Here is a 16,181-nt window from a genome sequence, read left to right as displayed (position 1 = left end):
TCTTACTCCATACATGACCACTGGAAAAACCATAGCCTTGCCTAGACGGACCTTTGTTGGCAAAGTAATGTCTCTGCTTTTGAATATGCTATCTAGGTTGGACAAAACTTTCCTTCCAAGGAGTAAGCATCTTTTAATTTCATTGCTGCAGTCACCATCTGTAGTGATTTTGGAGCCCCAAAAAATAAAGTGACACTGTTTCCACTGTTTTCCCATCTATTTGCCATGAAGTGATGGGACTGGGTGCCATGATCTTCGTTTTCTGAATGCTGAGCTTTAAGCCAACTTTTTCACTCTCCTCTTTCACTTTCATCAAGAGACTTTTTAGTTCCTCTTCACTTTCTGCCATAAGGGTGGTGTCATCTGCATATCTGAGGTTATTGATATTTCTCCCGGCAATGTTGATTCCAGCTTGTGTTTCTGCCAGTCCAGCGTTTCTCATGATGTACTCTGCATATAAGTTAAATAAGCAGGGTGACAATATACAGCCTTGACGTACTCCTTTTCCTATTTGGAGATATTGTATACTAACACATATATATGGGATCTAGAAAGGTAGTACTGATGAACCTATTTGCAGAGCAGCAATGGAGACACAGACATTGAGAACAGACTGGTGGACATGGCTGTGGGGAGGAAGGAGAGGTTGAGATATATGGAGAGAGTAACATGGAACATATGTTACCATATGCAAAATAGAGAGCCAATGGGAATTTGCTGTATGACTCAGGAACTGAAACTGGGGCTCAGTACCAACCTAGAAGGGTGGCAGGGGGAGGGAGGTGGGAGAGATGCTCAAGTGGGAGGGGACACGGGTAAACCTATGGCTCATTCAGGCTGATGTTTGATAGAAACCAATATAATACTGTAAAGCAATTATCTATCAATTGAAAATAAACAAATTTTAAAAAAAGATCAGGTACAGAAATTCAGATGAAAACAATCATATACCTATTTATTGACTTTCCTGAGTTATGAATCTAAATAGAGGCTTAATAAACAGGATAACTGTGACATGGTGGTCATACCCGCCTTGCTAACCCCACCATCTGAACCCAAAGAAGCAAAATTAGATCTTATGATCTAAGATCATCAGATAATTTAAAATGTCATTTCTTGAACCTGCAAGGACTTCCTTTTTCCTCTTGTGGGGATGGCAGCTACAGGCATTCAGGATGGTGCAACGTCTGACATACCATCGTAGGCTGTCCTACAATACAGCTTCTAACAAAACCAGGCTGTCCCGAACCCCTGGTAATACAGTAGTTTACCTTTATACCAAGGAGATTGGGAAAAAACCAAAATCTGCATGTGGTGTGTGCCCAGGCTGACTTAGAGGTGTTCGTGCTGTGAAACCTAAAGTTCTCATGAGATTGTCTAAAATGAAGAAACATGTCAGCCAAGCCTATGGTGGTTCCATGTGTGCTAAATGTGTCCGTGACAGGATCAAGCACGCTTTCCTTAAAGAGGAGCAGAAGATCGTTGTGAAAGTGTTGAAAGCACAAGCACAGAGTCAGAAAACTAAATAAAAAATGAAGCATTTTTGAGTAATTAAAAAAAAAAATGTCATTTCTTTAAAAACTTCCATGGTATTTCTGAATTAAATTTAAATGTAGATTCCTCTAACTTCTGATGAATTACAATACTTCAAGCTAAATAATTACATTACTCAGTTAAGATCCTGCCATCCAAGGTCAACCTTCTACTGTGGCTCAAGCCTTCCAGGTGGGAACAGACACCTTTCCTTAGCTGATTCAGAAGACCAAGCTGAAAAAAGCCGGTAAGAATATGAAAACAAGATGACAAATCGGCATACCCTGCCTAGAAACACAATTTGCCTGAGGTTGCATGCACCGCACTTTGTGGTTGGCTTATTTGCATGTAGAGAGCCTCAAGTCAGAGGATCCTCGAGGTCTACAGGCCAAGCTACTCATTTCCAGAAGAAAAAGACTAGAGGTTAAGTGATTCATTTAAGATCATGTAAGCAGCTGGCAAGAAAGCCTCTTTCAATTTTATCATACATAAAGAAAAAAATTATTTGAAAAGAAAATGGTTTTCTTTGTACTATTAAATAACTAAACTTTTAGCTGAAAGATAACCCACTGTCCAAATTAGTGTTCTATATAAATTATACACCCCAATCTTAGTAACATTTCAAAATAACCTTTCACTCATTGGTGCAATAAGTCTGTACTGAATGTCTATTCCAGGAATAAAAAAAGTCAGTGCCCTAATACCTTCCATTGGGAAGACAGGCATTATATAATCACACAAGTGCAAAATTATATTAAGCACAATGATGGAGTTCCAATAGACTGCAGCAAGAGAACCTAATTTAAAATTGTTTGTTGGAGGCAGGCCTGCCTGCCTGCCTGCCTGTGGAAGTGACCTTTTAGTTGGTATCTGAAGAGTAAAGGTTAAGAGTGTTCCAGGAACATCCATATACCCTAAAACCAGAAATTTCATTCCTAAGAATATCCAACAGAGAAATTAAAGTATGTGCACCGAAAGACATGTAGAAGGATGTTCATACTAGAGTCATCTGTAATAGAAAAAATTGAAAATGAAGCCAATGTCAACAGAACACCAGAACATTCATACAATGGAATACTACATAGCAATGAAAATGAATAAACTACTGCTATACGCTATCACAAGCAAGATCTCCCATATTTAACACTGAATGAAAGAAGCTGGGTGCAAGAGAATACTTACTGAATGATTTCATTTATGTTAAGTTGGAAACCAGACAGAACTAATCTATGATGCAAGCAATCGTGCAGTTATGATCTCTGCATATCATGATGGAGATAATAATTGGAAAGGAGAGCCAGCAATAATGTTCTAGTTCTCAACCTGGTAGTGGCAACATTAATATGTTCACTCTGTAATAAGTCATCAAGTTGAACATTTATGGTTTATGTACTTTTCCACATGTGTGAACAAGTTTATTTTTAAAAATAAAATCTTGAGCAGAAGCAACAGCATATGTGAAGACCCTGAGACCAGAAAGAATTTGAGCCATTCATAACTTAAAAAAGGGCCAATGTGGCTGGAACACAGAAACCAAGAGACAGTACAGTGTAAGAGTGAAGAGGGAGGCAGGGCTCCATTTCACTGCAGGTCATTTTAAAGACTCTGCATTTTAAGTTCAGTGGCCAACCACTGAAGGGTATTGAGCAGGCGAATAAGATCTAAATTGTGTATTTAGGACTTTCCTGGTGGTCCAGTGGCTAAGAATCCACCTGCCAATGCAGGGGTCAAAAGTTCCCTGTGCTAGGAAGATTCCAAGTGCCACAGGACAGCTAAACCCATGCACCATGCCCACTGGGCCTGCACGCCTAGAGCCCGTGCCCCGCAACAGAATAGGCCCTGCTCGCTGTAACTAGAGGAAACCCAGGCGCAGCAACAAAGACACAGCGCAGTCAAAATAAACAAACTTTTAAAACATTAAAAAAAGTAAACTGCATATTTAAAAACACTGCAGAGTTGGGTGGGGAGAGTGGAAGCAGGGAGACCAGTTAAGGAGGCAATTACAATGGTCCATGAAAAAGAATGCAGTGGCATTACTGATGCAAAACCAGCTGAAATGGTAAACTGCATGGATTCTCAATGAAATTAGGAGGTTGAGCTGACTGGATTTGGTAATGGAGTGAATGTGTAAAACCAGAGTGAAGGAGGGGTAGAGGGTGATTCTTAAGTTCTGGTTTAAACAGCCAGGGGGATGGAGGGCAACTCCCCGAGTAAAGAAGACTGAAGGAAGAGCAGGTTTGAAGGAACGCAGTGGTCAAGGTGGCCATCAACCCTTCCTTACTATGTAGCACCCTGCTGGTGGCGGCTTTATGGGAACTCAGACAACTACAGAAAGTTGTCTCCTGTTGCCAATCATCTGTCCAACCCAAGCAGTCCTGCTGGCCCTACACACACAGCACGTGGTTCAGGAATGGACACAAAAATTAAACAAGGGGAAAGTGCATTTTTCATGTTTTAGGTTCTAATCCATTTTCTCAGTCTAAAAAAGTTGGATCTCAACTGTGCCATCCACAATCAGTAATTATTTTACCCAGCTCTGTGTCAGTCCCACACAGTGTTGTAACATCTACACATCTGGTAACTACATTTCTACCCCATTCTCCAACGTCACTTCCCTAGCGCTGACCAAGACAGACCACTAACGAGCACTAATGTACCAGCAGCTAGGAATTTACTTAATAGTATGATTCATCCTGCCTATGCTTAGAATATGAACCACAGGATATTAAAAGACTTTGTTTATCTACATTTCAGTAAGGTAGTCAACAGACTACAGTAATCCTATGGTCTGTTGCTGTTGTTTAGTTGCTAAGTTGTGTCAACAGCCCTTTGGTGACCCCATGGACTGTAGCCCACCAGGCTTCTCTGTCCACAGGATTTTGCAGGCAAGAATACTGGAATGGGTTGCCATTTCCTTCTCAGGGGATCTTCCAGACCTAGGGATCGAACCCACATCTGCTGCCTGGCAGGCGGATTCTTTACCACTGAGCCACCTGGGAACCCCATCCTATGGTCTTCAGCGCAGTTCAGTGGCTCAGTCGCGTCCGGCTCTGTGCAACCCCATGGCCTGCAGGGCGCCAGGCTGCTCTTGTTACGGTGCATGGGCTGGGCTCTAGAGTGGCTGGCTCTCCAGTCTCGGTGCACAGGCTTACTTGCCCTACTGCATGTGGGATTTTAGTTCCCTGACCAGGAATCAAACCCTCATCCCCTGCATTGGTAGACAAATTCTTAACCACTGGACTACCAGGGAAGTCCCTCTTTTTACTTTTAACTGACTTAAGTTATCTCAGAATCATCTAGGAGTGTAAAGGGCACATACATTCTTTCAACCTGAAATGTGGGAGTAATTAAATAGTGTCCAGTTGACGAGGGAGAGTTAATGCATCTCTCCAAATGCACTCACAGTAATTCTATTAGTTCAGTGGCTACAAAATGTATGCCAACATGAATGCTCTGCTCATACTGTAGAACATTACAGAGGGATAACAATGGCTTACATTATAGGCAAACAGGCAAAACCTATTTTAGTGGAAAAAGATAAAACACAAATTCTTATTAACAACTATTAAAAATCTCAAGCAACTGTGTCACCATCAAAACATGATACACAATTTTTTATAGATAAACCTCCTTCTGGCACTCTACTTACAAAGCTAACCCCAACTGTATAAGTCCATTCCACTCTTTCTGCATCTTTCAAGTTTAGAGTTTAAACATAACTAAGTAACAAAATGGGCTTCCCTGGAGGCTCAGGTGGCAAATAATCTGCCTGCAATTCAGGAGACCTGGGTTTGATCCCTGGGTCGGGAAGATTCCCACGTTGAAGGAAATGGCAACCCACTCCAGTATTCTTGCCTGGAAAATTCCAGACAGAGGAGCCTGGAGGGCTACAGTACATGGGGTCACAAAGAATCGGACACAACTAAGCAAATAACACACACACACATATACACAATTAACAAAACTGACTCAGTCTTTATAAACTCAGAATTTCTGAAAATACTGGCACTAGATATAAAGAAAAGCAATACTAATCTAAATCGCTATTCATATAATTAGCTCATTTTGTTTTGGCTTTTGAACATCTAAAAAGTCTTTTTTTTTTTCTTTTTTTTTTTTCTAAAAAGTCTTTACATCACCTTTCTTTGTGATGGAGTACAGAATTCTAGATGGACAGGTTTTGGGTTTTGTTTTGTTTTTTTTTTTTCATTATTCTTCTGTTTTTTTTCCATTTCAGCTCATTAAAGACCTAGCTCTTTCTCCTCTGGGTTGGACTGCTTCTTTTTTCTTTTTTTGAGTCATGCTGCACAGCATGTGGGATCTTAGCCGCTCATCCAGGGATCTAATCCACATTCCCAGCACTGGAAGTGTGGAGTCTTAACCACTGGACCACCAGGGAAGTCCCAGGTTAAATTGCTTCTAAAGAAATGTCTATCATGATTCGTGTCTTCATTCCTCTACACATATGTCTTTTTTCTTTCTTGGATTATTTTTAGAATTTTTCTGTCACTGGTTTTAAGCAATTTGACCATGTGTAGTTCTTTCTCTTCATGTTTCTTCTGCTTATGGTTCATTTAGCTTCTAGGATCTGTGGATTTATAGTTTTCATCAACTTTGGAAAATTATCAGCCACAATTTCTTCAAATATTTCCCGGCTCCACCTCTCCCTTTTAGGATTCCAACTATATATACATGTGTGTGTGCTCAGTCACTTCATTCATATCCGATTCTTTGCGACCCCATGGACTGTAGCCTGCCATGCTCCTCTGTCCATGTGATTCTCCAGGCAAGAATACTGGAGTGGATTGCCAATCCCTCCTCCAGGGGATGTTCCCAACCCAGGGATCAAACCTGTACCTCTTGTGTCTCCTGCATTGGCAGGCAGGTTCTTAACCAGCTGAGCCATCAGGGAAGCCCATGTGTATATATCCGGCCACTTGAGATTTTCCCACAGCCCTCTGATGTTCTGTTTATCTATTTAAGTCTTTTTCCCCATGTTTCATTTGAGTTGTCTATTACTGCATCTTCAAATTTGTCATTCATTTATTCTGCAGTCTAATCTATTAATCCCTATCAGTGTATTTTTTTCATTTCAGACATTGCTGTTTTCATTTCTAGAAGTCTGATTTGGGTCTTTCACATTTTTTATACCTCTCCTTAACATGCTCATTCTTTCTTGTGTTCCTGAACATACGGAGTATATTTATAATAGCTGTTTTAATGTTCTTATTAATTTGAGCATCTGTTTCTACAGATTGACTTTTCTTGTTATGTGGCATATTTTCTTGCTTCTTTGCATGCATGGTAATTTTTAATTGAATGCCAGACACTGTGAAATTTACAGGGTTGAATGCTGGATATATGTATATACACTTTGTGTTCCTGCGAACAGTGCTAAACTGTGTTCTGTGATACAGTTGAGCTATTTGGAAACTATTTGCAAACAGTTTGATCCCTTTGGGTGTTGCTTTGAAGCCTGTTGGGCAGGACCAGAGCAGCATGTGGTTGAGAGCAACTTGGGCCCACTAATGAACCAATATATACCCTTCTCGGGGTGCTCAAACCAAACAGCTTTCTCAATTCTGGCTGTTTGGACCATGACCTATTCCCAGACCTGGGTGAGCACCAGGAATTTTTCTGCTGGCTCCTTTTGGGTGCTTCTTTCCCGGTCTTGGTAGCTTCCTCTCACACTGGTACCAAACAGAACTCAGCTGAGGGACCACGTGGAACCCACCATGCATCTCAGGAGCTCTGTGCAGATATCCTTATGCTGGTACTTAGTCCTGAGAACTCTAGATGCCCCAGTTTCCCCAAAGTCCCTACTCTGTCTCAATTCGGGGAGACTGCCAGGCTTTGTCTGGGTTCCTCCTGATGCTATTGTAGTCTGGAAACTCTCAAGGCAGCAACCCACAAACAAGAATCACCTCATTTGTTTCCCTTCTCTCAGGGATCAGTGTCTTGTGCTGCCTATGGTTCAAGAGCTGACAACTGTTTCACATTTTTTGTTTGTTTTGTTGTTATTATATAAAGTGGGAGGACAAATCCAGATCCTGTTATACCATTAAGCTATATTTTAAGGACAATTTAGAAAATCTGAGACATAGGATTTCTCTGGTAGTCCAGCGGCTAAAACTGAACTCCCAATGCAGGGGACCCAGGTTCAATCCCTGGTCGGGAAACTAGATTCCACATGCTATAACTAAGAACTGGTGCAGTCAAATAAATAAATAAATAAATATTCTTTTAAAAGGTCACATAATTAGGCTTTACTATTCAGTGAGACAGAAATTTTGCCTTCACCCTTAATTTTCTTATAGCAAACTTAAGTGGCAAAAAATGAAAGCACTTAGGACCTACTATTGTTGTTTAGTTGCTCAGTGGTATCTGACTCTTTGCAAACCCATGTACTATAGCCCTCCAGGCCCCTAAGCCCATGGGATTTCCCATGCAAGAATACTGGAGTGGGCTGCCATTTCCTTCTCCAAGAGATTTTCCTGACCCAGCAATCAAGCATGAGTTTCCAGTACTGGGAGGCGGGTTCTTTACCACTGAGCCACCTGGGAAGCCCAGGAACTACTATGAGCCCTATGTTATAACAACAGGATAACCTAGGCTTCATCAGTATGTGGACCAAGAACTTCCAGATGTGCAAGTTGGATTTAGAAAAGGCAGAGGAACCAGAGTTCAAACTGCCAACATCCACTAGACCATAGGAAAGGTAAGAGAATTCCAGAAAAACATCTACTTCTGCTTTATTGACTGCTAAAGTCTTTGCCTGTGTGGATCACAACAAACTGTGGAAAATTCTTAAAGAGAATGGAAAACCAGACCACCTCATCTGCCTCCTGAGAAATCTGTATAGAGGTCAAGAAGTAACAGTTAGAACCGGATATGGAACAACGGACTGGTTCCAACTTGGAAAAGGAGTATATCAGGGTTGTATATAGTCACCCTGCTTATTTAACTTACATGCAGAATACATCATGTGAAATGCTGCACTGAATGAAGTACAGCTGGAATCCAGATTGCAGGGAGAAATATCAATAATCTCAGATAGGCAGATGATACCACCCTTATGGCAGAAAGCAAAGAGGAACTAAAGGGCTTCTTGATGAAGGTAAAAAGATAGTGAAAAAGCTGGCTTAAAACTCAACATTTACAAAATTAAGATCATGGCATCTGGTCCCATCACTTCATGGCAAATAGATGGGGAAACAATGGAAATAGTGACACTTTATTTTCTTGGGTTCCAAAATCACTGCTGATGGTGACTGCAGCCGTGAAATTAAGATGCTTGCTCCCTGGAAGAAAAGCTATGACAAACCTAGACAGCACTTTAAAAAGCAGAGACATTACTTTGCCAACAAAGGTCCATCTAGTCAAAGCTCTGGTTTTTCCAGTAGTCATGTATGGATGTGAGAGTTGGACTATAAAGAAAGCTGAGCACCAAAGAACTGATGCTTAAAAAAAAAAAAAAAAGAACTGATGCTTTTGAACTGTGGTATTGGAGAAGACTCTTGAGAGTCCCTTGGACGGCAAGGAGACCAAAGCAGTCGCTAGTAAAGGAAATCAGTCTTGAATGTTCATTGAAAGGACTGATGCTGAAGCTACAGCTCCAATACTTTGGCCATCTGATGAGAAGAACTGAATCATTGGAAAAGTCCCTGACGATGGGAAAGACTGAAGGCAGGAAGAGAAGGGGACAACAGAGGACAAAACAGTTGGATGGCATCACTGACTTGATGAACACGAGTTTGAGCAAACTCCGGGAGTTGGTGAAGGACAGGGAGGCCTGGTGTGCTGCAGTCCATGGGGTCGCAAAGAGTCAGACACGACTGAGCCACTGAACAACCCTGCTGCCCAGGATGGAGGAGGAAGGGTAATTTTCTTTTTTTAAGCATTGATATTTAAAAGTTGCTATTTACTTTCTTTTTTATTAAATATGAACATTCCAAAAATTATTTACAGAAAAAAAGTGAAATTTTGCAACCCTAACATAAAGTCGTATCTAACAAGTCTAAAATTCATTTTTCTGTGCAGCAAAAGTCAACTATAAAAAAGTCACTTCTTTCAGCTTGAAATTTTTTCTTAAAAAAAGATAAAGCACTGTAACTTATCTAAAGGGCAATCATGGTGACTGGTAGCATGTGGCAATTAAAAAAAAAGAAAAAACTATGGATACTGCTTTTTATCACCACCTACCACAGTTGTCATCCAAAATTCTAAAAGCTGACATTTAACTTGGCCTGGCAAAGAAACCTGGTTTTTTAATGACCTAATGCTAAATCAAACCATGTTTTTTCCCTTATATAGTAATAATTTGTAGGCAAAACACAGCAGGTTTAACACTTCCCTCGTTAGAAAATGCTGCCCATTTCACTCAACTTTAAAATTCTATAGGCATTCTTGTCTTTTTGCTATTCATTCCTCAACCCCCCAAACAATAACCACCACCCTAACAGCAGCCCAAATAATAATTACGGTGAAAAAGCAAATGCTAAGACTATGTCATTGGAGTAGTTATTTAATCTCTCCAAGCCTCAGTTTCCACTTTTTCGAAATGGGGATAAAAGTACAACCCACAGAATTTAATGAAATAAAGCAAGTCTAGTGCCACAGTCTAAACTCTATGCTGAGAAGGTCCAGGACACTTCAGCAAACTCCCAGGAGAGATGAAGGATATTTTAAATGGAAGGAAACACGGAAATACTCACTACATGCTAAGAACTGCCCAAACTATTACACTAGGGTGGTTTAGAGTTTTTAACATTTGATTGCAGTACATTCCTTTATGACATCATATCTTTGGGCAGCTGGGTTTTCAGTGGTTTCTCTGACTAAAAAACAAAACAAAACAAAACACTTCCACTCCAAAGTCAATGCGGAACAGGCAATGAGGGTGGTGCTGTTCAGTTCAATCTGGTGCCAAGGTTTGAAAAGCTGTTCAGTGCTTAGCAGGCACCCCAAACTTTGAGTAAATAATTGTGGTTATTTACGAACAAAGTAAATTATTTTCAATTTCTTGGCATCATTTTTTCCAAACAGCTACTAAAGTTGTTGGGATGTAAATGTTTATTATTTGGACCTAACTACTTAATGAACATAACAGTGACTTAAGGGTGCTGTTAAAAACTTAATGAGACCCCAAGATGCCATGAGACAAGAGAGTTTAGGCACCTCTGGCTTAATGTTGGACTAGCAGAGTAACTTTCAGTAAATGGCAATTATGACTCCTTCACAGTATGCAGTTTCACTTCACGTTCTGTGACAGAGATCTGGAGAATACTGTCCTAAAGTTTTATGGCTCATGTTTCCATGATAAGACAAAAGAGAGGGAAAAAAAATGAGGTAGACAAAAAACTTAGACTAACAGCCTGGGGTAAAACTATGTCCAGAGTTAAGGCCTGAAAATAATCTTGCCACTAGGCAGATAAAAGCAATTAATCCTTCCTACCACATCAGCATGTGATACCAAAGAACAGAAGCTCTCCTTTTAAGAGTCAGGAATTTATATCAACAATTTACATCCCCATCTTTTAAACAGGTGATTCATAAATTCTATTTTGAGCATCATCCTCCATTTCCTCTGGGCTGACCTTCTCTTTACTCCATCTTCTATTTAGGATACAATTATAAAGCAAATTATTTCCCTTTACAGAAACATGAGATGGGCTGAAAAACAACAAGATAGCCTGTGCATTTTATGCATCTGTCTGTCTGACTGGCTACTTGTCCTTCCCTCGTGATGGTCTTTTCATGTGTCTAACCGTATAAAGAGGAGAAAAACTGAACTCCACACAAAACTGACAGATGTCTTCTTTTATCTCTTACTACATTACATTAGTTCCAAGAAGAAATATGTAGTGTTATAACTTGTTAACCATCACACTTGCTGCTTATGCTGTTTCAGCACAGTATACTAGTCACAGCTGATACCCTGGGTCACTGCTCCACAGACACCAAATTTTCAGTTCAACTGAATATTTTTCTGAACTGGTAATTTTAAAAAACGACTAACACTAAAAATGAGCATGCTACTAAAAAGCATATTAACTATTATCTAAGAATGTTTCAGAAGGTTGTTAAATACATGCAATGAAAGAAACAACAAAATGTTTTTCTACCTAAATAGAAAAGTAATTTTAAAACAAACTGTTAATCGTACTTATGAAGTTATAAACAACATTCATCACAGATTTTAACTGGCATTTCAGAAAAACCTTAATGATGTGGTTAATAGTTAATGCTAATAGTTAAAACTTCCAACAGAATTTTTCAGTAACAAATCCAAACAACACGTTAATATATGTGTTTTAAATCAGCAATTTGGTCAACCAGCAGTTCTTTAAAAGATACAGAATCAATTTTATACGAAAAGGTACAACACTTTCAACACAGAATACTATAATATAGTTTAGGTAAGTCTTCCCCCATGCCACTTATTTAATAATCATTTATTCTGCAATACAGGTAAGATACTGAACTAAACACTAGGGATACAAACATTACAATGAGATCTGGGCCTTTCCCTCAAGGAGTGCAGCATTGAGACACAGAAACTTCAAGTTTCCCGTTCTGTGATGTTCCCGTAGACTGAAAGTGCTACGGGAACATCGGCACTTGGTTCAGGCTGAGTTCTAAGAAAATTCATTACTGACGCCATGTACGTGTGTGTGCTCAGTTGTGTCCAACTCTTTGCGACCCCATGGACTGTAGCCCACCATGGGATTTTCCAGGCAAGAGTACTGGAGTGGGGTGCCATTCTGACCCCACAGTAGACAACGACAGCGTTAAAATTCTGGAAACATGGTCATTTTTGGATAAAATCTGCAAGCCAGAAAAGTTATGCCATAATCTATCATAAGAAAGCCTACATAAACCATGCTCAGAAACAGTCATCGCAATCTAATTATATCAGAACCTTTGGCTGGAGCCCAGGCATCACTATTTGTAAATTGTAATGTGCATCCAGAGCTGAAAGACACTGGTTCACTGACTGATTAAGTCGTAGTATCAGGACTGATTTAACATTTTTATCAACATGAAGACAGGACTGGACTGATTAGTGGATACCCAGGCCCTAAGAGGATCCAGGAACTGATTTTCACTCGCACCCTATTTTTTAACGTATGCCAGTAATTGGAAAGACGACATTTCATGGTGGGTATCTCATGGCACTTCTGGCCTATGCCAAGAAAAGTAAGTGACTAATCTTTAACGATATGTATGGCCTAAGATGTCTAACTGTTTAAACTTTAGAGCTGGACAACTGGAGCCAATAGAAGTCATAAACTTTGGGTACCAGAAGGCTGAGTCCTGCTAGGATCACTTCCACCACTGTATACAAGCATACAGAGAGCAATGAAGGCAGCACAAAAAAAGCATTCACCTTGTGATAAAGACTAAAGTTCACAAGATTCAGGGAAGGAAGAGACAAGAATAAGAAGGAGGGGGTGGGTGGGGCAGATTCTTCTGGAAGGAAGAAGACTCCTGAAGCTGGAACTGACTGGCTTTGACTGGAAAGATAGAAAAAAGCATTCCATCATTCCAGGAAGAAAGGATGATGAGGGCTGGAAAAAGAACAATACTTTGGGAGGGTGCTAAGGTAACACCAGTCTCCCTTAAAGGAGGTCAACAGTGAATTATGGGGTGGGGCCAAATGATGGAAGGCCTCAATTGACAGGCTGAGGAGTTTGAACTTACTCTTACTGAAAAATGGGGTAACATTTTGGTTAAATATCAAAAATGATTTTAGAAGATTCTTCTGGTAGATTAACATGCAAGATGCACTGAAATTCAAAGGGCTAAGAAAGATGAAGATAAACAGAACAAGTCAGTATTTTCCCAGCACAATTCCCTGGGTACATTTTTTTTTTGTATTCAAAAAAAAGTGAAGGTTTTAAAAATGAACATTCTACAGCACAGTACACATCTTGGTAGCATTCAGACTAGAATGTCAATTTTACAAGTCAAATGATTTATAAAAAGGTCTGTTAGCTCTTAAATATTAATATTTTAAATATTAAATTTTACAATAGAAAAGCTAATGACATACTCAGAAAATTAAATATCCATTTATGTGAGCTCTATAGAGAGAGGCAACATTCAAAGTTTTCTTCTCCTGAAAACCATTACTTATATATACAGTCTAAAGCTAATGAAAATAAAGAGAGTTAATAAGTAGTAAAGACAATGTTTTTAATATTCTTTTTCTTAATATGAACGCTAACTTAAAAAATGGGCTTCCTGGATGACGCAGTGGTAAAGAATAAGCCTGCCAATGCAGGAGACACAAGACATGCAGGTTTAATTCCTGGGTGGGGAAGATCCCCTGGAGTAGAAAATGGCAACCCACTCTAGTATTTTTGCCTGGAGAATTACAAGGACAGAAGAGCCTGGGGTGCTCTAGTCCAAGGGGTCACAAAGAGTCATTCACAACTGAGCACACTGCCAGCAATGCCAAAATGGATAGCTGGGGAGTTAACTTTTTTTTTAAACCATTATTTGGCATAAAAGAGGACTGCTGGAGGTTTGGAATTAAGATTATCCTTAGGCTTCCTGACCTATAGGTAATAAATACTTTGCAGCCAGAAATTCGACTTCCTAGTATTACTAACAATCACCATTAAAGAAACATTTAGAATTTAGACAAATTAGGAAACCACCAAAACACAAGCAGCTGAAAAGTGTTTCATATGCTAACACAAACCTTTTCCCCATAGACAGTCTTTGATCTAGATAGAATTCATCAGTATGAGATTTGTAGTACAAAGAAACATACTTTGCAAATTAACACTGTAGCAAGCAACAGTTTGGTTGATTTAAGTATAAATAACAATGTAAACGAACTAAGTCCTGACTGATTGTAACACATGCTACTAATTGTTTCTTAGAAAACATATAACCTCTTCCTGTTCACTAAAACCATGTTACTGTATTTACCAAAAAATACGTATTTCTTATACTTTGTTCTTTGCTTAAGATTTTCCATTATGTCACTATGTCCACAATCAGGGTAAAATTTTATTATTTTTGAGTATTAAGATCAGGTTTAACTGATCATAATATTCTGCATGTTAATATTCTGTATATAAATATTACAGTCTTCAGCCTTTCCCTACCAAATCTGGAGAAACTTTAATGCTCATGGGTTTATAGTTGTAAGTATGACTTTTAAAAATATGACCAATATCCAAATTGATCCTACATAGCAAAAACATAATATAGAACAAGTAGTTATCACAAGAAAGCCTCTAACAATAATCACATTTGAAATAATCCCAAACTGAAGTTACCTGTCAAAATCTTATACTAAAAAATGTAATATTCAAATTAATATTTATATTTTTAATCTCATCCATCTGCCCACAAAATAACCCAAACCTTACTAATCTATTATTTTTCCTGTGCTGCAGTAGTCCTTTTCTTTAAAATAAACTATCAAAATAATTTCTTAACCAATATGAAATCAAGCACCTACCTTACATGAAATTTTAAAGGTTGTTTAAAATTTTCTTAATGAAAATATAAGAGCCTCATCATAATATATTCCAAAAATATTAAACAAATATCAGGTATAAGAAATTCTGTTCATTCTGCAAAAATGTCAAGCAAGCTGTTTTACAAGTTTACATGATATGCTATACATTGCAACTGTATTTTTTTGGAAAGAAAGATTTACTTTTAGAAGCAGCAGCAGAACCCAAGAAAGCAAAAATCTGTACCCAAACTGGCATCTCTCCCCACCCTCATCAAAAACCTGCAGCAGGCAAAGAAAACTTTGAAAAACAATAAGGTCTGGTTAAAAGGAAATAAAAGCATGACCTGTGAGGTGAAATACAATGAGGGGGTTATCAGAATCTTCTTTTGAAAAAAAGAAAAAAAAAAAAAAAAAGGTTGAATCTGAATTATTGCAAGCAAACAGATCCTGATCAGCTGGGTTGAGAGAGAAGACTTACAGAGCACCGCTACAGCCCCAGACTCGAACATGAGACATTCTTCCTTATGCCTGGTTTCCACTATGAGGCTGAAAGGTGGGGGATCCAATTTGTGATAGATCCGAAATCCTTTGCTGAACGCCATTCTCCTTTCTTCGGAGGCAGCCCTGTGAAAATCAAGCAAAGCAAATAAAGCTAATGTTTCCTTCTGCAGCAAGGACTGCAAGCCATCCCGAAGTCCTCCCCTGCTAGGTTTTGATGGGGGGGGGGGGGGGAGCGGAGGGGTGCGGAGAGAGCTCGGGGACAGAATGGTTTATTCCAAAAGATAAGTCGTCACTTAATTTTTTACCGAAAAGCAAGAGGGAAAGCGGTCTCACAGCAAGGCAAGACAGGGTTCTCATATCACTCCAAGTTCCAAGAACGGTTTGGTTAAGATGAGTTTCCCCTTTCTGTTTACCAAAAAGGAAAAAAAAAAATGAGTCTTATTTTCGCTCGGGAGTGGTTTATCAGCTTTCTGCTTCGGGATTTCTCACTGCCGTTTGAAAGGGAAAACGATTCGGAAACTTCAAACCGATCCCCTGGGCTGGGGGCGCGGGGGAGGAGACGAAGGTGGGAAGGAAGGTGAACAGGGCTGATTCAAAGCTCCTTAGGAGTGAGAGAAGGGAAAGGATTATCCGACACCACAGGAGCTCCCGGGGCGGGGAGCGGCGG

At 39.5% G+C, this 16,181-nt stretch overlaps 1 protein-coding gene and 1 pseudogene across 3 annotated transcripts in view; one reads left to right on the top strand and one right to left on the bottom strand.

The window, feature by feature from the left end:
- SYNJ1 (synaptojanin 1) overlaps positions 1-16,181 on the bottom strand; it is a 90,885-nt gene that overhangs the window by 74,495 nt on the left and 209 nt on the right. Inside the window, exons 2-3 of one of the 3 annotated variants that reach the window (XM_010862298.1) lie at positions 15,820-15,919; positions 15,492-15,637 (exon numbers count right to left, since the gene is read on the bottom strand). In XM_010862298.1, the coding sequence (XP_010860600.1) occupies positions 15,492-15,615 (124 nt within the window). In that variant the 5' untranslated portion in view covers positions 15,616-15,637; positions 15,820-15,919. Of the gene's footprint in view, positions 1-15,491; positions 15,711-15,819; positions 16,176-16,181 lie in introns of those variants that run through there. The other 2 variants (XM_010862297.1, XM_010862296.1) reach the window with 2 other exon arrangements.
- Positions 788-4,388, top strand: LOC105004628 (annotated as a pseudogene).

This window comes from Bison bison, unplaced genomic scaffold (genome assembly GCF_000754665.1).
Source record: "Bison bison bison isolate TAMUID 2011002044 unplaced genomic scaffold, Bison_UMD1.0 scf7180017864481, whole genome shotgun sequence".
In the NCBI taxonomy this organism is placed as follows: Eukaryota; Metazoa; Chordata; class Mammalia; order Artiodactyla; family Bovidae; genus Bison; species Bison bison.
This window is presented reverse-complemented; position numbering and strand designations above follow the sequence as displayed.